Consider the following 24399-nt stretch of genomic DNA (forward strand, 5'->3'; position numbering starts at 1 on the left):
TACATAGCTGGAATATAATATTGTTAAAATTGTTATATATAATATTTTTGTATACTCTGTTGTTACAATTAATGGGGTAGATTTTTAAAGTTATGCGCGGGCGTAGATTTCTTCGCGCAACCCAGCGCGAACAAATCTACGCCCGATTTTATAACATGCGTGTGCTGCTGCGCACGCATGTTATAAAATCCAGGGTCAGCGCGCACAGGGGGGGGTGCACAATTGTGCAACCTGCGCGCGCCGAGCAGCCTGCCTCCGTTCCCTCTGAGGCCGCTCTGAAATCGGAGCGGCCTCGAAGGGAACTTTATTTCCGGCCCCCCCACCTTCCCCTCCCTAACCCACCCCCCAGCCCTAACTAAATTCCCCCCCCCCCTATCTTTGTTCAGAAAGTTTCGCCTGCCCAAGGCAGGCGTAACTTGTGTGCATTGGTTAGCTGCCGGCGCGCAATTCTCTGGCCCGGGGGCTGGTTCGGAGGCCTCGGCCTTGCCCCTGGAACACCCCCGGGCCGGCGCCACACCCACAGCCCCGCCCCAGAACGCCCCCGAATGCCGTGCCGCCCTTAACACACCCCCGACACACCCCCCCCAAGCAAAGTCCCGGGACTTACGTGCGTCCCGGGGCTTTGCGCACACAGGCGGCCTATAGAACATAGGCGCGCCGGCGCGCAAGTCCCCTGCGTGCGTAAATCCAGCTGGATTTATGTGCGCAGGGCTTTTAAAATCTGCCCCAATGTGTTTATGTGCACCTGAGTTGTATGACTGGGCACATTAACATGAATGTTTGATCAGTCCTGTTTTTTGTGGGTTTTTTTTGGTCAAGGCAATTACATAGATTGGGGCCGATACAATACAGTGCACTCAGCCAAGCACACTGTATAACCCAAAGTCAGACATGGGTTAAATAGGTGCTAATCTATCCCTAATGCAATAGGGGGATTAGCGTCTATTTAACGTGCATCCAATGCGGAGTGAATGAGATAGCGCTCATCACATGCAAATGCACGTGAATGAGGCTGTTACTCATTCACTCCAATGCAAAAAAATAAATGTGCGTCTCAGACGCACAGTTATCACTCAGCTATTAACGCCTGCCTGGAGCAGGCGTTAATAGCTGAGTGCATTGAAAAAATACAGAAAAGCAGAAAAAAATGCTTTTGCTCAGTGTCGGTTTTCATAACCGGTGGGCTGCAGTTATGAAAAACCGATGCAGAGTTTATCGGCGTAGGTGTTCATAACCGGCACACCGCCGGTAACCGCGGGGTCACGTTAGCAAGGAGGTGCTACGGTGACGCAAGCGACCCTAGCGCCTCCTTGCTAGCGCGACCCCCTAATTTGTTTACAGCATGGCACCCCCCTTGCGGGCGCCATGTACACATTAAGAAAGCGGGCGCTGAAAAGTCAGCGCCCGCTTTCCGCGTTTACTATAGCATCGGCCCCATTGTTGCGCTTTCTTGCTATTCTTTATATAGCAACTCTGTATCTTGTGGCATTCATTTGAATCCAGTGTTTGCACTGTTACTTTGACACTGACGTAGTGTATCCAGACTATTATCGATATAACTGTTAAGTGCATTTTAGTGAGACGAAGTGCTCTTTGTGTTTAGATGTGGTTAGCCTGTGATTCTTAGTCATGTTTTATGAATATCATCCTACACATGCATGACTTTAATTTATTATGGTATGTATTACTGTAACTTTGTTTCTCTATGATCTAACAATAAATAAAATTTCTTAAAGAAAAGTTTTTCACTTTTATCATTACTGCTCGTTTCCCTGTGGTGGGGATTTTTTTGGTTTTTCAGACTGATGATTTTGAAAAAATAACCAAACTGGGAGCTATTTTGCCCATTATTTGGAACTGAAGTCTTTTCTCCTAAAACAAAAAAGTTTGTGTGTAATATTGTGGCTGGGTACTTATTTTTGCTTTACTGCTGTGGACTAGAAACACCTTGCGAGGGTTCTGATGAAGTAACCATATGAACTGAGGGTTCTAGGACTCCTCTTTGTTGGAGTAAAGATGATATCCTAGAAAGAAGATGTTTGTAGGTACCCTCCTTATCTTTTGCCACCAAAGAGATGAAGACATTTTTCACTTACACTACTTGGTCCCCCTCTCACCTGGCATGGGTGGTAGAAAATCCTCTTCTAATTCTTGTGCCTCCTCCAGATTCTGCAGTATCTGGGTCAGAAGCCAATTAGAGTTGAGAAGAACCATACAGCAAATAAGATCTTGTGTTCTGAGACATAGTCTTTATTCAAATAATTTTGATGGTGAAAGTACTCTGGTAATTGGTTGCGGCAGGAGTATCGTGTCCCCTTTGCTCCTATCAACAATCCTGGCCATGTATAAAACTGCAAAGGGTGATCTGCAGCACACTGCATTGATGATTCCAGCAGGTTAATGATCAAAGGTATCGAGGATCGATATTTCGGGGTTCAATGCATCGAGGATTTATGCATCATTGACACTGAGAACTTTTGCACTGAATGCACTCTGGCCCTGTGAGTTGATAGCACAGGGAACCTTTGCATCGCCTGTGCTGAGTGAGCTCTATGGGTTGATGGCACTGATGGAACCTTGTGCATCAATGGCACTGATGTACCGTGTGTAGATGGTGGTGACGCAACATGCGACGATGCACTTGTCTCTGCATTTTTTCATCACTGGCTGCTCAGTGACTACACAGTGGTGCCTCTTTTCGATGCATTCCAGCTTTTACTACCTGACCCCAAGAATCCGGGCTGTTCCACCGGCAGGGAAGATAATTTGGAGGAGCTCATCCTCAACTCCACTCCCGGTGAGGCAGACTGGGCTGTACTTCAGGAGGAGGACAGACTGTGGCTTCTCTAAGACTTACACAGTTCCTCCATTTTCCAGGCTCCAATTTTTGGGTCTGCAGGGACATCTGTCCATAATCATAACAGCTGGCCTGGCTATGATTCGGTTCCAAACAATGGCAGCAGAAGTCACGTCCATCAATGATGGACATTTTCCTTCCACAAATACAGTACTTGAATCCAATGACTATGGCCTTATTCTTGCCAGACGTATTGAAGAAAAAACATCTGGGGGGGGGGGGGGGGGTTTGCCTTTTTAATTTTTTTTTCAAGATAGCACTGAAAATTGCTTGTTGGGAATTGCTGAAGCAGCAAGGCAACTATATAAAGACTAAAGTTGTGAAAAATTTACAAAAAAAAAAAAAGAGATAGAGGTGTATGTTCATGCTGATGCTCAGATGAAAATAAAAGACTGAGGGGAAGGTGTTCATGTGGCAACACCTGAGATATCTCTGTTAGCTAAGAGAGAGAGAGAGTTCAGTTTGGTACTGCCAGGGATCATCACTCACATATAACAGCTAATGCAGCCCTGCTTATCGACAGAAAAAAAGGTTTCCATCCCTTAATCTCCAGGGCATGGAAACCATCTATGGTGCATCTTGGAGACAGGGATCCCCTTGTCTCCAAGAAGCAAGGAGGACACAGGGGTCTATCTCCAGATGCTAGAAGGACATAGGCCCCCAGTAGCAGGTGCAGAAGAGACACAGACGCTGCAGTTATTGAGTATGGTAGGGACATGCCACTCCATGTGGCCCAATTCTAGGTGGACATAGGCTCCTACCCACTCACCCTCCCCTCACTGGATGGAAACAGCAATGCAAATTAGAAACCCATAGGTACGTTACCCCCTCTACGTCATCTTCTTCTTCTTCACACTGGAGTTCTGCCATCCGTGCACCTGCTTTCACCTTTAAATCTGCTATGACACCCTGAAAAACAGAAAGAAAAGAAGAAAACTTAGAAAAGCGATGCTACTGCACCATCAACTTTTGTCAACTGAGATACTTTTAAAGGGCTAGGTCTCATCAGACAAAGCAGTGAATAATGACCCTTACCCACACAAGAAAGGGGCCTACCAGGTTCTTATTGTGATCTATTACCACGTCGTACATATACTTGTTCATGAGAGAGCAGCTGGTTTATGATCTTAGATCATCCATGTATCCCTGTCTGAAATGAGTATCTGTATGGACAGAGTTTGTGAAAACTTTCTTTTTTTTTTTTTTTATCTCATCTCCAGTAAGTTTTATGTGGCACTAAAACAAATGCCCTAGTAAAAGTTCAAGTAAATTGTATTAATTATAGCTAATTTCCTAGGGTTACTTACTTTTAAGGAAACTGGTCAAACTAGTTTAATTCCTCCCGTGTTTGTCTTTCTCTCTCTCTCCCTTCTCCAGTGTATTTCCCCTCCCCCCTTCTTTCATCCTCTTTCTATTCTTATCCTCAGTGCGTCTCTATCTCCTTTTCTTCCTCTTTTTCCATCCATTTCTCTTTATTGCATTCACCATCTCATATTTCCATCACCACTAAACTTCCTTCCCTCCTAAGGCTCTCTCTTCCCTCCCATCCCCTTTGGCTAGCGAGAACCAGGCAGAGATAGAAGAGGAACACTAACAGCACATTACAGGTTGTCCTGGGCCAAAGAGAAGAGCGGTACCCGCTCCCAGACGTTTGCTGTCTTAAAAGTAATCAAGGGTGGCTTCAGAGGAAGAGAGAGATGAGGATGGGGAATACACACTTCCTATTTCCTCTTCTAGCATGGAGAGCAAGTTGCTTACCAGTAACAGATGTTCTCTAAAACAATTCCTCAGTTACAAAAGCGTCATATGACGATAATTGGAACCAAACACCCTGCAGCACCTGATTACCTCTCCTCTCTCTCTCTCTACACCCCTCTCCTGCACCTCGCTCATTGGACAAGTCACTCCTATCCGTAGCCCTGCTCTTCTGCCGCCGATTCCAGACTCCGTGCATTCCATCTGGCTGCGTCTGGTGCCCTGCCGCGGTCTTCCTGAACCGGGGCGCCATGCTCCCTTCTCTCGCCATGTTTAAGTCCCATCTAAGGAAGGACCACATTTCTGAAGCTGCTTTTAAATCTTAGGCCTGATTGTCTTCTTTTAAAGCCTCATTAACTAACTTTCTTTCGCTTTTAACCATTGTCCTGCTTTATGAAAATACCCCAAGTCTCTTGTCCTGTATGTTTATCTTATTAGATTGTAAGCTCTATTGAGCAGGGAGTGTCTTTTTGTGGTGTGTTTGTGCAGCGCTGCGTATATCATGTAGCGCTATCTAAAAATGTTATGTAGTAGTAGTAGTAGTAGTAGTAGCAGCACACAAAAAAAAAACAGGTGTCAGGTACTGAACTTGAAAAGCAAAAGCAAAAATCTGAGGTAACTGTGAATGAAGATTTATGGAGGAAACTGCTAGGTCAAGAAAAAAAAAAAGTAACAGTTTTCATCAAGTCCATTGAGTAAAGAACTTGTTCATCTTTGTGGTAATGTGGCCTGAGAAAAATGTTGGATGAATGATTCAACCCTAGGAACTTGAAATGAGTGAGGAGCACTAGGTTAGGGGAAAATGTATTGTTCCTTATCTTGAATCAGGATCTGCTTGGTTCAGAGCTGGTGTCTTGTGCATAGAGCTACAGGCGGGCTCAAAGAGAGCTAGTTTCAGACGGCAGATAGTCTGCTCTATGGCATCACCACTAAGGATCCAGATTAGTCCTTGGGGGATTCAAAAGGAGTGCTGGAGCACCTGGAAGGTATTCTCAGTATTTAGGCAGCTACGAGGCCAAAGGAAGGTTTGAGATCCTGGAGGAAGACCTGTGAGCTCTTGGTCTGGCCTGCATTACTGTTATGCTGTGATATTAAGTCTGGAAGTCTTGTACCTTTGTCTGTAAATAGAAGTTTGTCTCCAGTCATGTTGAGTGCTCTCTCTGAAGAGGATCTACTGTGAAATGGCCGGGACAGGATACCTGGACTGGAAGTAAGCCTTATCCAACAGAGTTTCCTGTTAAGTTTACCCGCAGTGCTTAAGTCGGGAACTGTTATTCTGTCACCATTTCTAAATAAAACTGATATTGAGACAATATCTGTGTGCGTGTGCATGAGCTGCAGGGGCCTTCAGCCTGACACACCAATCTGTTATGATGAAATCTGTTGTAAGGTGAACAAAGGGCCTGAGGCTCACCAATTCCATGGGCAAAGTGAAGTCCAACAAAACATGACAATCCAGGTCCAGTACTTGAGCCCACAAGAGACCAGAGGTCTAAAGCGGGTTTTCTTAACCTGAATAAGAACCACGTTGATGTTCCATGATCCTTGTAGGAAATCTGATGGGAGGTATCAACTGCATGCTGAATACAAACAGATTCCCCTTTCACATGCTAAAGGTACGAGCCAACTGCACTGCAGCAAGCCCTGACAGAGCTGATTTTCAGGTTAGTCTAAAAGATGCAGAAAGTATTCAAGCAGTATTTGGTGGACTCCTTTCTAGGAACCTGAGGGACTTTTTTATTTATTTATTTAGAAGATTTATATACCGATGAACGTTGGGAACATCTCATCGGTTTACATTAAAACAAAATTATAGCTAACCGAGCTTTACATAGAAATTGGAACCAAGTGTAAAAAAGAAACAGAACAGATAATTCTTAACAAGATAACATCAACATTTAACTTCAGACCAAGGGGTTATATTCAATATGCAGGCCTTAAGGCCAGAGACTGGATACTGAGGTGGAGTAATGTTACCTTGTTCTGAGTGGTCGGGGTTGGGCAAGATCCCAACTTGATAAACTTTTTCAGATTCAAGTCTCATAGGAGCAAAAACCAAACCTGATATGTCCACTAGGGAGTTAAGAGTATCAAAATTCACTGGTCTCTTCTGAATTAAACTGAAGATTTTGACCACAAGAGGAATAGGAGGATGTGCATATAAAAGACTCCCCCCCCCCTCCCCCAGTGCCTGCCACTAGCCTGTCTTCTTTTCCCCCAGAAGCAGAAACATCAAACCTTCCTGCTCAGAGCCATCACAAACAGATCTTAAATGTGTCCCAGTCAAAAAAAACAAAAAAAACCCCACAAAATCTTATCGGCCACATCCAAACCCAGGGACCACTCATGAGAGTCCAAGTGATGACAGAGTCTGTCTGCTAGGATGTTCCCTTTTTCTGCTATATATGTGACTCTCAGGATCATTTCATCAGAGATAGCCTAGTTCTACACCCTGACATGTCTTCCAGTCCAAGAGGACAGGGTCTGTTCCTCCCTGCTTGTTCACAGAGAATGTAAGCATCTGATAGATCAGCTGCGTTTTAAAAGCCTGTAGAATGTTAACAACTGCCCGTAGATCCAGTAGATTAGTGTGAAACTCATTTTCCTGGAGACATTATAGGTCTAGATGTGACGCTCCATGTGAATGATCACCTCATCCCAGGCTGGAGGCTTCTATAGTTAGAACAATTTGGTGAACAGAAATTTGGAAGAGTAAACCATGAATCATATTTGAATAGGAGAGTCACCCAGACATGGAATCTCAAAATTCTTCTGTGAGGGAAATGTTCTCCTGTAGTTTCTATTTGAGTCCATTGGGCTTGTCTAAAATGAAGATTTATTTATTTTTATTTAAAATTATTTTTAGCCTGTGTCCTCCAAAGTTCAAAGTGAGTTACAATGATACAAGCATAAAAACAAGCAGACACATACACAATCAATTTAAAAAAACTACAAAAGACTTTAAAAAGGATCACATAATGAAACAAGTAAATAAAAAAGAATGATTTATATTCTCTCATAATTTGTAGGGCAAGAGCTCAACAAACTGGGGTCTTATGATGATATAAAGCTGCTGCATCTCTGGGAGAGAATTACGATGGAGTTGAGGGAAATGCAACTCTGAAAAATATAAGATCATAAGAAATTGCCTTGCTGGGTCAGAACAAGGGTCCATCAAGCCCAGCATCCTGTTTCCAACAGAGACCAAATCAGGCCACAGGAACCTGGCAAGTACCCAAACACCAAGAAGATTCCATGCTACTGATGTCAGTAATAGCAGAGGCCATTCCCTAAGTCAACTTTATTAATAGCAGTAAATGGACTTCTCCTCCAAGATCTTATCCAAACCTTTTTTGAACCCAGCTACACTAACTGCACAAACCACATCCTCTGGCAATACATTCCAGGGCTTAATTGTGCATTGAGTGAAAAAGAATTTTCTCCGATTAGTCTTAAATGTGCTACTTGCTAACTTCATGGAATTCCCCCTAGTCCTTCTATTATCCGAAAGTGTAAATAACTTATTCACATCTACTCTTTTAAGACCTCTCATGATTTTGAAGACCTCTATGATATCCCCCCTCAGCCATCGCTTCTCCAAGCTGAACAGCCCTAACCTTTTCAGCCTTTCCTCATAGGGGAGTTGTTCCATCCCCTTTATCATTTTGGTTGCCCTTCTCTGTATGTTTTTAAAGCTGCTGTAAAATCTTTTTTTTTTTTATGAGAAGTCATTTGGTTCTGCGGATGTGCCATGCGACTGACAGACTGTGGATGTCATGAGCCCCAGCAGTTTCAAATTTATTTGGCACAAGGTATACAGAGCACTGTACAAAAACATATGAGAGGCAGTCCTTTCTTTGTGAAGATTATGATCTAACTAAAACTAACAAAATTAGAAACCCAGTAATAATGGGCGATTATATGTCATCAGAACATGCTAAGAAAGTCAAGTTTCTAGATGAAATAAATGATTGCTTCATGGAGCAACTAGTACAATAACCAAAAAGAGAAGAGCTATTTTAGACCTAACCCTTAATAGAACACAGAATTTGGTACGAAATCACTATTGATCACTATTGCCAAGTGGCTGCAACACTTGGCAATAGTGATCACAGTGATAATCAAATCTGACTTAATAACTGGAAGAATATTAAGGACATCTACTGCGACAGCATTTAACTTCTGAAAGGGAGTCTATGATAAAAATGAGGAATGTGGTTAGAAAAAACTGAAAGAAGCAGATGCAAAGGTTAAGAATTTACATCAAACCAGATGTATTCCACGCACTAAAAAAGGTGGAAAGAAGGCCAAACAACTGTCGGCATGGTTAAAAGGTGAGATGAGAGAGGCTGTTCTAGCCAAAAGAACATCTTTCAAAACATGGAAAAGGGATCCGAATGAAGAAAACAAGAAACAGCATAAGCACTGACAAGTTTGAGGTAAAGCCCTGATAAGGAAGGCAAAGAAAATAACACATAATTTAAAAATTTTCAGGTACATTTGAAGCAAAACGTTTGCTAGGGAGTCAGTTGGACCTTTTCCTGACCAAGGCTCTTCCACAGACAGACAAGAAAAATAAAAGATTCTGGGAGCTTCACGTGAGGTTTGAAATAAATTATCTGAGTAAATCTTTTACTGGGGCAGTGCCCTGCTTTTCTACAACTGATACGGGTGGAGTTGTTGGGGGCACTAGCAAACAGTGAATACCACCAGCCAGTAAGAGAAAAATTCTTAGTCTTTATAAGATGTCTCACAATAGGAGCCGTGCAGCTTACCAAACAATTTGGAGCAAACCCCCAGCTCAGTCAGATCTTCCGAGCTGTTACACTCAGTTAAATGTGCCACTGACGCTAAACAAGCTCATATAGGAGAGAATAAATGAATTATCTGTTTTGGTCTTTATTGAGGAAGATGTACAGGAGATTCCGATACCAGAAATGATATTTAAAGGTGATGATTCAGAGGAGCTATAAAACAAATCTCAGTGAACCTGGAAGATGTAATAGGGCAAATTGACAAATTAAAGAGTGGCAAACTATACCAAATAGTATACATCCCAGAGTGCTGAAAGAACTGAAAAAATGAAACTGCAGATCCACTATTAGTAATAGGTAAACTATCATTAAAATCAGTTATGGTATCTGAGGAGTAGAGGTGGCCGACATAATGCCAATTTTTTAAAAGGGTTCTGGAGATGATCCAGGAACTACAGTGACCTGACATAAATGCCAGGAAAAATAGTAGAAACTATTATAAAGAACAAAATTATTGAATATATAGATAGTCATAGTTTAATAGGGCAAAGGCAACATAGATTTGGCCAATGAAAGTCTTGCTTAACCTGCTATATATTTTTTTGAAGGTGTGAATAAATATGTGGATGAAGATGAGCCAGTTGAAATACTGTATTTGGATTTTCAGAAAGCGTTGACAAAGCACTTCATGAGAGGCTCCTGAGGAAATTAAAAAGTCATGGGATAGGAAACAATGTTCTATGGTGGACTGGGAACTGTTAAAAGATAGAAAACGGAGTGTAGGGCTAAATTGTCAATTTTCTCAATAGAGCAATGTGAATAGTGGCATGCCCCAGGGATCTGTACTGGGCCCTCTGCTTTTTAATATAATTATAAATGGCCTGGAAAGGGAAACAAGAGTGAGGTCATCAAATTTGCCGATGACACAAAATTATTCAATGTTATTAAATCACAAGAGGATTGTGAAAAATTGCAAAAGGACCTTGGGAGACTGGTCACCCACATACATGGCTGATGAAATGAATGCGGACAAGTGCAAAGTGGGAAGAAGAACCCAAATTATAGCTACACCCAGGAAAAGGATCTAGGTGTCATTGTGGGAAATGTTAAATACTCTGCTCAGTGTGCGTATCACAGGGCTCTGGGCTTGGCAATCAGGCCCACACCGGAGGGAGAGGTGACAGAGGACAGGAGCTGCAGAAGAGCCAGGGGAGACAGATGGAACAGGATGACTGGAACTGGACATAAGCAGGACACTGGAGATTGAAATGTGAAGCAATAAGGTTTACATGCAGGAGTGCTGCAACGGAAATGCAACTGCAGGAATCTTGGAACAGGACACAAACTAAAGCAAGGCTTGGAAGTCAGGAAATAAATGGATAGCACTTTCGTAGGGCGGACACCACGAGGGTTGTTAGACCAACACCAGCTGCCATTTGATCATGCATTACCTACAACTCGAAATATGGGGCACACCTAATGCTGGTCCAATTGGGAGACTGAAGGGGGGGGGGGTGTCTGACACTCCCAAGCAACAGGATAAATATACAAAGACTCCTAGGAAAGCCAGCCATCTCCGCAACCTTGTGGCAGGGTTCACGCTCTGGAAATCCCAGGGTTCAACCCCATTGATCCTGATGGTGCAATGGCAGATAATGGAAAGAAATGGAAAGCAAAATAGAGAATATCATAATGCCTCTGTATCGCTCCGTAGTGGAACCTCACCTTGAGAATTGTGTACCATTCTGGTAACCGCATCTCTAAATGGATATAGCAGAATTAGAAAAGGGAGCGAGATGGGCAACTAAAATGATAAAGAGGATGGATTGAGTCCCCTATGAGGAAAAGCTAAAGAGGTTAGGGCCTTCAGCTATGAAGACAGACAGCTAAGGGGAGGTATGATAGAGATCTCTAAAATGAGTAGAGTGGAACGGGTAAATGCAAATTGGTTGTTTATCATTTCAAAAAGTACAAAGATAGTGGATATGCAATTAAGTTACTAGGTAATACACTTAAATCAAATAGAAGAAAATATTGTTTTACTCAATGCATAATTAATCTCTGGAATTTGTTGCCAGAGGATATGGTATAAGCTGTTAATCTAACTGGGTTTAAAAACAGTTTAGACAAGTTCTTGGAGGAAAAGTCCATAAACCATTGGGGAAATCCACTGCTTTTCCCTGGGATAAGCATCATGCAATCTTTCAATCTGTTAGGATCTTGCCAACTACTTGTGACCGGGCTTGGCCACTGTTATAAACAAGATACTGGGCTTGATGAACCTTTGGTCTGACCCAGTATTGCAAATGTAGTCTGGACAGAAAGACAAGATAAAATAAGAGATTCCGGGAGCCTTGAATGAGGTCAGAAATAAATTGTGTAAATTTGTTACTGGTGCAGTGTCCTCATTTTCTACATAAAACTGGTATGGATGGAGTTATTGGGGACACTAGTGAACACTGAATGCCAAGAGCCAGTAAGAGAAAAATGTTTAGTCTCTTATTATAAGATTTCTCATAATAGGAGCAGTGCAATTTAGCAAACAATGCAGAGTAAACCTCCAGCTCAGATCTGCTGAGCTATTACACTCAATTTAATATATCATCACCTCTAAACTTACACGCCAATGTGTTAGTTTGTTTGCATAACATTTTCCAAATGTTTGGCAATACAATTTTATCTCATATATACTAATAAGACTGGCAGTGGCGAGGTTCAGACTGAGGTCAGGGCAGGCAGCAGTCCAGACGCAGAGGCCAGGGTCAGACCCTGAAGTCAGGCAGAGACAGACAAACGAGACCAAGACATGGCAGGAACAAACAGGGGAAGACAGGATAAGACCAGAGGAGGTAAGGCGAGGCAAGCACAGAGACAGCAATAGCAACATGCACTGCAGGCACAGGACCAACTGCTGCTGAGGTGCTGATGAACAGGACAGCTGGGTTTAAACAGCTAGCTTTCCATGAGATCATCCAGCAGTGCCATCCAGGATTTCCTGCTGCGAGGCCTATAATTCAGGTGAGTGCGGGCATGTGACGGCGTTCATGTCTCGAAGAGGAAGGCCCGGGATCAGGACAGGTCCGGGGCATCCTGGGGTGAGTGCGGCCATTCGTAGGGCTGTCCTGTGGCTAGCCAAGCATTACAGCATCTTTGCTGGTCCAACACTCATTAGAATTTGCTCTGGCCTAGCTCATGTCTTGCTCCTGGTTCCTGCTCTGCAATTGATCCCCGTTTCCTTCCTGATTAGTCCTGGCAGCCATCTGCACCCAAGGGCTCAAACCATGGTGAATGTTGGCTGCTACAGGCCAAAGATCGCCTGCAATGGCAACTGGCTGCCCTGAAGCATGTCTTGTGTCCAGGCATGGTACCTTCCCAGTCCCACCACAGCAAGTCCATGACAGCTTGAACCAACCCAAAACAAAGGCAAGGTGAAGACAGAACCACCTCTGAGGACTCAAGATATCAAAAAGACTTAATATAAGTGTTTCAAGAATTACAGGCGCAGCTCTCTACCTTTCAGTTAAAGTGGTTCCACGCAACCATAATTTTTCAGAACCACATAAGCCACTTCCTGAAAAAAATGAACAGTTTCAATGAAGAAATATTGTGGATTCTTTTCTGGTATACATGGGACTATGTGATGACAAGATCTGTGAGGAAAAACAACAATGAAGCAGCTGCCTGACTAGGCCTCCAAGTCATATTTGTCCCCTATGGAGGGACAAGTAACAAAGCTCTTGTCACACATGACTTTATTGTAGTCAGCTCCCCTGATGAGCCTACTCCAGGCTGTACCAGCAAATCCAAGGACTCCATTACAGGCTGCAGAGCATATCCAGTGACTCCAGCTTTCCAAGAGACTCCTGGACCAGGCCTTTGGGACCCTTGCAGGCAGTTCCCAGATCATTTTAATGTTACTCAAGGGAAATTACTTGAATTTAAGGAACGATGCCATCTCTTGTTGCAGAAATGTCCTTAGCGATGAGAGGAAGGTTGCCCTGCTGATTAGCCTACTATCTGGAAAGGCTTTAAGCTGGGCTTGCCCCTTGCTAGAGAATAACAGCCCCTTCTTGATGACTATCCAGAATTTGGGGAGAGGCCCAGGCTCAAGCCTTTGGGGTGCCCAATCTAGGGAAATTTCCACCTGTGCAACTAGCCTTTGATTTTGCCTCACCTGGATTTGCACCCAGAGGGCACAATTCTATCTATGTGTCCAATTCCAGTCTTGTGTGAACTTGCACCCATAGATGGTGTCTTACTGCTCCTGCTCCCAGTTAATGTGCCATGCATAGTTTCTTGTTTGCAAGTGAATCTCTTCAAAGAGAAATTTAAACAGCTACAGTTCCCACACCGGTGAAGTCAGCATTGTCTTTCTCTACAGATTCAGATTCAGTTCCTGCACCAGACAGTCCAGCTCCAATCATCTCAGTGGCTCCAGATTCCACCCCAGAATGTCCAGCTCTGGTCAACGCGACTATCTCCTACTCTAGTCACCCTAGAGACTCTTTAAAATCATGAGAGGTCTAGAACAGGTAGATATGAATCAGTTATTTACTCTTTCAGATAATAGAAAGACTAGGGGGCACTCCATTAAGTTAGCATGTGGCACATTTAAAACTAATCGGAGAAAGTTCTTTTTCACTCAACGCACAATTAAACTCTGGAATTTGTTGCCAGGGGATGTGGTTAGTGCAGTTAGTGTAGCTGTGTTTAAAAAAGGATTGGATAAGTTCCTGGAGAAGTCCATTACCTGCTATTAATTAAGTTGACTTAGAAAATAGCCACAGCTATTACTAGCAACAGTAACATGGAATAGACTTAATTTTTGGGTGCTTGCCAGGTGCTTGTAGCCTGGATTGGCCACTGTTGGAGACAGGATGCTGGGCTTGACCCAGTATGGCATGCTGGTCTGACCCAGTATGGCATGTTCTTATGTTCTTAAACATATGTCTGCTTTCAAACAACACAGAACCACCTCCAGAACTTAGGGAACCCCACTCAATCAATATGCAAGGTAAAAGAGATGGGTCTTCAACTTTGCTTTAAATGTCTTTACACAGCTTGTTGCTCATAGGAGAAAAGGAAGAGAAATCCACAGAACGGAGGCAGCTACTGAAAATGCACACTCTTGTTTCAGTCTAGCCTGGTGGATAGTTGGAACTTCCAGCAAGACCCCTTTGTGAAGAATGCAGTACTTGCGTAGGATTATAAATATGCAAAAAGGCCTTCACCCAAGGTCACGAGTCCAATGCAGTAATATATGTACCAGCCTTGCGACTTTATATAGATCCTTGATCAAACTGCATGCAATGAAGCTGACAGAGCACAGGAGAAATGTGATCCTGCATAGAATGACCAGTAATGAGTTGCCTGTTGAATTTTGTAGTAGTTGTGCTCTGTGGAGCACTGCAGAAATCCACTGTAGATAATATCAATGTTTGAACATCTGTTCAAAAGTCGGCCACACTAAGTAAAAGCTTCAAACCTTGCACCAGATGGAGCTTGTAGACTGGGTCTAACCATGAAAAGTTTAGATCGCAATTTTCCTTTAAAAATGCCTTACTTGAACGACATCTCTTTGCTTTCAAAGCTACCTTTCAATGTGATAATTCATGATGTTTCTTTAAGTAGTATGTATTACCTTATGCTTCTCTATGGGGCGGATTTTCAGAGCCCTGCTCGCGTAAATCCGCCCAAAACCGGGCGGATTTACGCAAGCAGGGCCCTGCGCGGCGGGAAGCCTATTTTACATAGGCCTCCCGGCGCGCGCAGAGCCCCAGGACTCGCGCAAGTCCCGGGGTTCTCGGAGGGGGGCGTGTCGGGGGCGTGTCGGGGGGGCGGGCCCGGTCGTCGCGGCGTTTCGGGGGCGTGTCGGCAGCGTTTTGGGGGCGGATACGGGGGCGTGGCTACGGCCCAGGGGCGTGGCCGCGCCCTCCGTACCCGCCCCCAGGTCGCGGCCCGGCGCGCAGGAGGCCCGCTGGCGCGCGGGGATTTACGCCTCCCTCCGGGAGGCGTAAATCCCCCGACAAAGGTAGGATGGGGGTTTAGACAGGGCCGGGCGGGTGGGTTAGGTAGGGGAAGGGAGGGGAAGGTGAGGGGAGGGCAAAGGAAAGTTCCCTTCTAGGCCGCTCCGATTTCGGAGCGGCCTAGGAGGGAACGGGGGTAGGCTGCGCGGCTCGGCGCGCGCAGGCTATACGAAATCGATAGCCTTGCGCGCGCCGATCCAGGATTTTAGCCGATACGCGCGACTACGCGCGTATCTACTAAAATCCAGCGTACTTTTGTTTGCGCCTGGAGCGCAAACAAAAGTAGGCTGTTCGCGCTCGTCTGAAAATCTACCCCCAAGTGAATGTTTATGCCCAACCTGCTGCTGGCCTTTTGTCAGTGATCTGTCTCATTACAAACACTTTTGGTTTATTTCTAGATATGTTGAAAGTCTTCTTCTGGTTAAGCCTGTCCTTCCTGATGCAGCCTTAGCGAAACAGTCCTGGGTCGGGTCAGGTCAGGAAATTGAGTTTTGATCATTATCAGAAACTATTTTGGATTTTGTGATTATAAAATCAGATACTGCTATGAAATTGGGACATACTGTTGCAATTTTAAGCTTCTTGATTAAAGAATTCCACAACACAATATTAAACTTATCCTTAGGCTATTGCTTTTAAGAAAATACAGATATTGTGAGCAATTTTGCAACACACAGAGGTAGATTTTAAAACATTACGCACGCGTACATGGACATGTGATTTTATAACACGCCGGGTTGGTGCATGCAAGGGGAGGAAGATTTATGCATTTACGCATGGCGATGCATCGGGGCCTTCCCCAGTTCCCTCCCAGTCTCCTCCAATTAAGGAGCGGACTGGGAGGGAACTTCCCAACCCCCCTAGCCTGACCTCCTCCTATCTCTATCCTAAACCCTCCTCCCCCACCCCCCAAAATCATTAACTCACCTTTTGCACCTCCTTCTGAGCAGGAGCAAGTTGCACGCGCCGGCATCCTGCCGGCATGCAATCCCCTGGCACAGCGGCCTCACCTCACCCCCCTGACCGCCCCTTTCACTAACCCCGGGGGTTTATGCTCATGGCTGGGCCTTTGAAAATTGGCCTAGCGCACGTAGCTGATTTAAAATCTGGCCCTTAGTTTGTACCTCAATCAAAACCATGGCGGATCATATCAAAGCTGAACAATAACAAAATTTCTTTGCTGAATAGCTTCCTAAACAAATTGGAACTGAACATCAACGCCATGCTGTTCCAAAAAAAAAAAATAAGTGAGATGATCCAAGACAAAACCTTCAATGATTTTTGATAAATAAAGGCAATGGGGTAGATTTTAAAAGAAGCGCGATCAGCCTACTTTTGCTTGCGCATCAGACTCAAGCAAAAGTACGCTGGATTTTAGTAGATACGCGCGGAGCCGCGCGTATCCACTAAAATCCTGGATCGGCGCGCGCAAGGCTATCGATTTTGTATAGCCTGCGCGCGCCGAGCCGCGCTGCCTCCCCCCGTTCCCTCCAAGGCCGCTCCGAAATCGGAGCGGCCTCGGAGGGAACTTTCCTTTGCCCTCCCCTCACCTTACCCTCCCTTCCCCTACCTAACCCACCCGCCCGGCCCTGTCTAAACCCCCCCCCCTTACCTTTGTTGGGGGATTTACGCCTCCCGGAGGGAGGCGTAAATCCCCGCGCGCCAGCGGGCCTCCTGCGCGCCGGGCCGCGACCTGGGGGCGGGTCCGGAGGGCGCGGCCACGCCCCGGGCCGTAGCCACGCCCCCGTACCCGCCCCCAAAACGCTGCCGACACGCCCCCGAAACGCCGCGACGACCGAACCCGCCCCCCGACACGCCCCCCTCCGAGAACCCCGGGACTTACGCGAGTCCCGGGGCTCTGCGCGCGCCGGGAGGCCTATGTAAAATAGGCTTCCCGGCGCGCAGGGCCCTGCTCGCGTAAATCCGCCCGGTTTTGGGCGGATTTACGCGAGCAGGGCTCTGAAAATCCGCCCCAATATAGATGTAGATCAATAGTTATACAGCAGAGAGGGATCCAGAGAAGACTTCTTTAACAAGGGCCGAACAGAGCCTTCTTTAAGCTAGAAGGCGAGGGCTTTTTAAAAAAAATAATTTACCTTATTGAAGTGTAAAGCAAGATAAACAATACAAAAAACTTTCAACCATTAATACAACAATGTTACAGTAGGCTGTTGTGAATATCACACTATTATCACTTCTATTGTGTTTTGTTTTTGTTTTTTTACTAGGACCCTTCATCACATGTATACCATACATTTCCCAATCACACTAAAGTAATATTAAGCATAAATTTTTCCAGATATATCTGCTTCATGTGCATTTTCCATTCTGTCCCACAACCAAAAATATCCTCTTTGTGAGAATATAAATTCATAACCTTGGAGGTCTTTCTGTAGCAAGATATTGACAGTAGCATGTCAAGCCATTTCCATTTTACAGCAACTAAAGACTGGTTATTCATCATTATGCCAATTAGATAGAATAATTTTCTTTGCCGGTGTGAGGGAAACACAAATTTTTCCCCACCTGCAGATCTGTCAAAGATATATAAATGCAACACTTGACCATGCCAATCAATAGTGCTCACCCAGCAGCCCTTTTAAAATAGCAAAGATCTGTTGCCAGAACGCTTGTAGTTTATGGCATTCCATGACCATGTGACATAAGGTACCAGTGTGATAATTACATTTTAAACATAAATCAGAGGTCCAGAGCTGCATTTAAGCTCCAAATGCTCGCGTTAGATATTGTATATATGATGTAAGATGTTAAACTGTATTTCTCTCAGATTCACTGATGGGATGTATCTATAAAGTGCCATGAAAGCAGAGCTCAGGTCAGATTCCTCCAGTGTGAGACCCAAATCCAACCCCCATTGAGAAGCCAAATTTATTCGACTGGGAAGGAAATTGATTTTTGATTACTGAAATCCAAATTCCAATCTCGTTAAATTTAGGGATAGTGACCAAAAATGTCTTTGCGTCATCTCTGCTCTAAGTTTTGCTTGGGAGCTATCATGCAATAGTGTCTAGCTTGAAGATAAGCAAAAAAAAATTGTCATTTTGGAGAGACCACGCCTCTTGCATCTGCTGAAATGAATGCAGACAGTCTAAATCCGGGTGTAAGCTGACCCAAGTAATAAAGCCTCTTCTGTTTCCAATCTTGAAATGCTGAGTTTCCAAGACCAATGGGCAATTCTGGATGACCCAGAAAGGATAATAAAGGGAAGAGGGTGCAAGTGCTATGAGAATACTTTCTCCAACATTTCAAGGCTTTCTTAATGGCAGGCAGCCAAAATCCCCCAGAACCTGAGAAAATTGGTTTCCATTTGGTGAAGTATAATTAATGGGATGGTGAGGCCACACCAGTTCTTCAAGCAGTCCCTATGAATCAAACTTAGCTCTTCAAGCAGTCCCTTTCTGTTCGGTGCCAGGCATGGTCACATGAGCCACTTGAGCAACAGATGAATTTGCTTGTCTTGTCTTCAGAATATATCCAAATAACTTTTGAGTTAGCTGGATACATTTATCCATCTAACTTTAGACCAGAACTCTGGCAAGAGAGGCAGGGACATGAGTTCTGCTGATCAGGGAAAACGGCTTCCTTAGAACTTAATGTTGGGGGGGACACCATGACACTGAAGAAGACTGAGATTGAGGTGAGGACTTCATTCATCTTGGAAGAACTGGAAGGGAACTCCTGTTGATGAGAATAAGCCTGTCTCCTTCTTGGAGCACAATGGAGTTGTCATCTTGCAATGCCCCTGGTGTTTCCAGTAAGGAAGCCCTGGACTTAGTGTCTCAAGCAGATGACATGAATGGCGCTCTAAACAGGTATGCCCAGTGAGACACAGGGTTCAAAGATGGCCTTGGACGCTCTATAGGCAACAAAGATTTCTGCCCTGACGGTGCCTGACGCTCCTGCTCAATACACCTGCATGCCTTCCAAGACTAAAATCGGATTATCTTGAGACACTTGCACTAGGCTCCATGCAAGAGTTCCCAGCTGTAACTACTTGTGTTTGCTAAAAACAGTGTGGAGTAAATATGCTCCAGCATTTCCAGATGTAGAGGGAGAACCTTGGATTGAGAGACCATGACTTCTGCATTGACAGCCCAAGGCTTGAGCATCAAGTGTGCAGAAAGCATTGAGTACACTAAAGATGCAGAATCTACAAGTTCCACTAGGCACTCCCTACATCAACAGCCCTGGACACTGGCGCTGGGTAACATAGGTCCCCCAACAGAGGCATTTGCTCCAGCACCCTACACTTTAATGCTGTGTTACATGGCTCCCAGCCTCAGGACCATTTCTGAAATGAAACTGAAATATACTCACACACCAAAAATTGTAACACTGTAAACTGATGAGACCATTATGCTTTTAAAATCTTTTTGCAGCATCACTATTGCTTAAAATTCTCTTTATAAATGTAATAGCAATAGAAGACAGAGTCCATTTGTTTGAATGACTGTAGAAATATCAAGTTCATCTTCAGTGAACGTTCAACGCATAAGTGTGTCTTGCATTTTCATATTTATATTTCTGTAATTTGTGTTGGCTAACTTTGCTCTTTATTTTTCAGAAGTATGCCCTGAAAGCCGCCTCATGGCAAAATTCTGGTTGCATTGGCTTTTTTTGAACTGCTGTCAGTTCTTGAAATTTCTGAGTTTTTATTTTATTTAAAATCATTTAATGTATACTGCATTCTCCGGTGTGGTAACAATATAACATATATAAAAGCACGATGACACAGTATACAGGACAATCAGCAACAATAAATGTCTTCAAGTTTCTCATTTCTCATTACTATGTTTGAAGATACCAAGCTAGACTTTGGGAATGCTGAGGGAGAAAGATGGTACGAGCCAATGAATTTTGCGGAGTAAGTGCTAGGGAGAATGCGTTTGTGAACAGATGTGTTTTGAGGGATTTGTTAAATTCTTTTGTATCAGTTTGGGTGTGCAAAGGCTTTGGGAGGAAGTTCCAAAGGATCGGTCCAGCAAAGGAAAAAGCTGCCTCAAGTGCATGGGTGGTCTAGCTGCATGTAGGGAGGGAATCTGCAATAGAGTCTGGGAGGTTGAGCAGAGGATTCTGGTAGGAATGTAGAGTTTGAGGCTACAGATTATGGATCATTAGTGCAAGTTTGTATTTAATACGGTACTCGATTGGGAGCCAGTGTAGGCTTCACAGTACAGGAATAATGTGTTCAATGCTTTCTTGTGTTCGTAACCTTGCAGCAGAGTTTTGAATTAACTGTAGTGGTCTAATTGAGGTACTGTATATGCAAGACCGGTATATAAAGCATTGCTTGTAGTGACGTGATAATTACATAAATGTCCTGAAATTTTGAGAGTCTAATTAAGGTGAATTTTAAGACCCGTGCGCACATTTGCCGGCTCCACACATGGACGTTGTGATTTTATAACATAAGCACGTATATGAGCGTATACACGCACCTGTTATAAAATCAGCTATATGCGTGTACATGTGCGCACCACTGTATACTGATGCACGCATGTGCGCACAAATGCCGCCTCGATTGTGTAAGTGGGGGGGATGTTAGTAGATATTTGCGCTGATACAATTACCTGTTTCCCCAGTTCATCCTAGTAAAGGAGAGGATTTCCTAAGGCCCCTAGCTAACTTGCCTCCCTTTTACCCTATTAGCCCCGACCCTTAAAATCCCACTGACTAGCCTAGGTTTTTTTTTTCTTTCCTATTACTTACATGCCTTCCATAGCAGAAGTTAAGTTACACAATAGGGGAGCCCCAGCATGCACTTGTGTGCATAAATACTTACGCGCAGACCTCATGTTACACACTCAGCCTGCCCATGACCTGCCCACCCCCCTTTTATTTTTAACTTTTTGATTTGTGCACGTACCAGGAGATACATGCATTCTCGTGCAGTTTTTAAAATCCATGGGGCACACGCTAGGCCGAGTCACGCGTGTATTGTTGCGCTGGAGGTGGACCCTTGGCCTGGTGCGGGATTGATATGGCCCTCTGGTCGGACCCAGAGAGCACCTGCCACCAGGAGGCGGAGCACACGAGGAGACAGAGGCTAGCTGGAGCTTCGCCAATAACAGTCCAGGGTTTCTGCAGGTTGAGCCCTTGGGTACCCGTACCGCCTAGACTTAGGTGGGCCTCTGATGGTCTCCCGGAGAGGTAGCAGAGGGGTGTGCCCACCACGAGCAAGGATGCATGGCTGATGCAGAGAGGAAGGGCTAGACTCGAACTGGAGGCTCCGGAGACCTCAGGGAGGTAACAGTTGAGGAAGGTTCTGGGAGAGGCAGGCAGCGCCTGCGGGTCTAGCCGGATGAAGGCCGCAAATGGAATCCCAACAGTTCGGTCTAGTAGTCACGGAAGGCCAGAAGAGAGTGTCCGAGTGAAGCTCAAGGGTCAAAGCCAGAGTACCCGTCCAGAAGAGGTCAGCCAAAGCAGGGGTCAATACCAAGGTCCGTCCGAGCGTAGTCAAGGCAAGCGAGGGTCAGTTCCAGGCAGCAGACGAAGAGAGTAATCAGGGAGGCAGGGGTCAGTACCAAGAGATCAGTCCGAGAAGGTACTACCTGGGAAGGACACAGGAAGGAACACAGGGCGCAGGAACACTGGAACACACGGAGGCGAAGGGACACTGGAACACTGGAACAAACTGGAACACAGGAACAAGCAAGAACAGGAAGACAAGCAAAGAACACTGGAACGCAGCAAACTAGAGGCACCGTTTGCCAAGGCGAGGTCCAGGGGGGCAGGGCCTCACATATACCGGAGTCAGGTGATGTCAGCGGGCTGAGCCGCAGAGCTGGTTCCCGCACTTGGCCCTTTAAAGGGTCGGGCGGTCCGCGCGCACGCGCCTAAGGGCGGGGCCGGCGCCGGAGAGGACGCTGCACCCCGACCTGGAGCTAGGGGCCGAGGTGGACGGCCTAGGAGACGCCAGGGGACACCGCAGACGAGCAATGCTGGCAGCAGCAGCAGGAGAGGATGGCCCGGGGCCCGCTAGTGCAGGAGCAAGGAGAGCAGGCCCGGGTGCGGGCCTAGCGCGGACGGGAGGCACAACAGTATCTCTTGGCTTTGGAACATATAGGACTTTTAAAATCGACCAGAGAGATTTAAGATGATGTAAGAGGTGTAGTTTGTAGAATGAAGAGTGAGTGAGTGTTTTTCCATGAACATGCATAGAGTGGAGTCAAGCTGGATGCCTAGAAAACGCGCAGTGTTAGCAATGGGGAATGGGCCGGGAATCAAACTGTAAGGACAAAGGGATGTCTCTATTCACTTGACAAGAAAGGCTTTGACTATTTTTTAAGCATAATTTTTGTAGTGATCATCACATTACACATTGATCTTCATGTCAGAAATAAGGGGGGGGTTTTTAAACCTATGATTGAAATTGGCTGAGCATTCATGATTTGTCTTGCAGGATTTCAGTCTGAGATTTTTCCCCCGGTTTTAGATTCACATACTTAATAGTTTAGAGTGTTACAATTTTTGGTAGGACAGTATATTTCAATTTCAGAAGAGGATTCTCACTTGCCCAACTTTTTAATTTTTTGTATAGACCATTTCTGAAATGAGCACACTAGAAACCATGGGAGGGATTGTTAAAACAGAAGAAAAGTCCATGGATAATTATGAATGAAGGCTCATGCGTGCCAGGGGTCCCCTATCGTGTAACTTAACTTTGAAGAATGTGGGCTATAAATCTTTTAAAATAAATAGAAATAAAATACATTCCAGTTTTAGTTTCAAATGATCTGGAAGATAAAGGATAAAATAGGAACTACAGAGCCAAAAAAAAAAAGATATATAAGAACTTAAAATATGCCCCCCATTGGGTCAGAACAAAGCCTATGAAGCCCAGCCTCCTGTCTCTGCCAGTGGCCAATTTGGGTCACAAGTACTCGACAGATCCCATAGTTTGGAAGCCCTGCATGACTTTTTTTTAACATCTCTGAGGACTGCAGTGTTCAGAAGACCTATTTACCTGCACAAAGGACTTTGAAAACTGCCCTCCAGGTCATGCAAGTCCTTTAGGGGGTAAGAATATGCCTGCTCCAGTCTCCTGGGTTCTCCAGTATTACCAGCAAAAAGCTGTGCACTCCTGTGCTTATCCCCCTCAGACGTCCAGTCCCCTGGGAACAGTTCTGTGGAGCTGCCACAGACGTCCTTGAATAGGACCTTATTTAATGAATTATCCAGGCATGCCATGCTATGCAAGATGAGCTGTGTAAATTGTTTCCCATGAGCAGGTCCCAGCAGGTTTTTTTTGCAATAGGGTTTCATTTTTAACATGGTTTTGACAAACTGGTGTGTCCAAGCACTAATCCAGGAAACTGGCGGGCTGCCTGAAAGAACACTACCTCTCCTTCTCCAAATTAAACAAGATCTTATTCTGAAAAATTGTAACTTCAAAACTTCTCTATCACAGAGACAGAACTGCAAGCAGAGCCAATCTAACCATTAGGCAAATTAGGTGGTTACCAAGAGTGGCAAACTTCAAGGGATGGCAAAAAAATACTGCAAGAGGATCCACCACTCCTATTCAGCATGACGGCATCCGCCGAGCACAATGCTGCTTGGTTCCACACGCAAACCGTTCCCAAGCTGGTAGGTGCAACCACACAAGCACAGGCCAAAAGAGCATAAGAGACAGGAGCTGGAACTGTGCCTGCGTGGACTCTGTCCCTGTTTTGGCTACTGCCACCTTAAGCTTCAGGAGCATTGTGCTGCCCAGAGCCACTGTAGATAAGGAAGAGGGAGGCTTCTGTGGGTAAAGGATAAGCCTACCAGGAGAAGAAAGAGATGGATGACATTGAGCAGAGACATGTGGAGAGAGAGAGAGCAGGGATGCTGGGCTGTAGGGAAGGGAGGCAGAGAGAAGAGGATGCTGGGGAAAGAAGAGGGAGAGAGAGAGTGTAATGCTGGGCACTCAAGACAAGAAACAAGGGGAAAAGGGGGTGATGCCGCTGTTGGACTTAGGGGGCAGATGGAGAGCATGTAGGGA

The 24399-nt window shown here is 45.0% G+C and overlaps 1 protein-coding gene across 1 annotated transcript in view; it reads right to left on the reverse strand.

Moving 5' to 3' along the window:
- COL18A1 (collagen type XVIII alpha 1 chain) overlaps positions 1-24399 on the reverse strand; it is a 352734-nt gene that overhangs the window by 294551 nt on the left and 33784 nt on the right. Inside the window, exon 3 of the mRNA XM_029606745.1 lies at positions 3683-3766. Coding sequence (XP_029462605.1) covers positions 3683-3766 — 84 coding nt within the window. The remainder of the gene's footprint in view (positions 1-3682; positions 3767-24399) is intronic.

Source organism: Rhinatrema bivittatum, chromosome 6 (assembly GCF_901001135.1).
Source record: "Rhinatrema bivittatum chromosome 6, aRhiBiv1.1, whole genome shotgun sequence".
Taxonomy (NCBI): Eukaryota; Metazoa; Chordata; class Amphibia; order Gymnophiona; family Rhinatrematidae; genus Rhinatrema; species Rhinatrema bivittatum.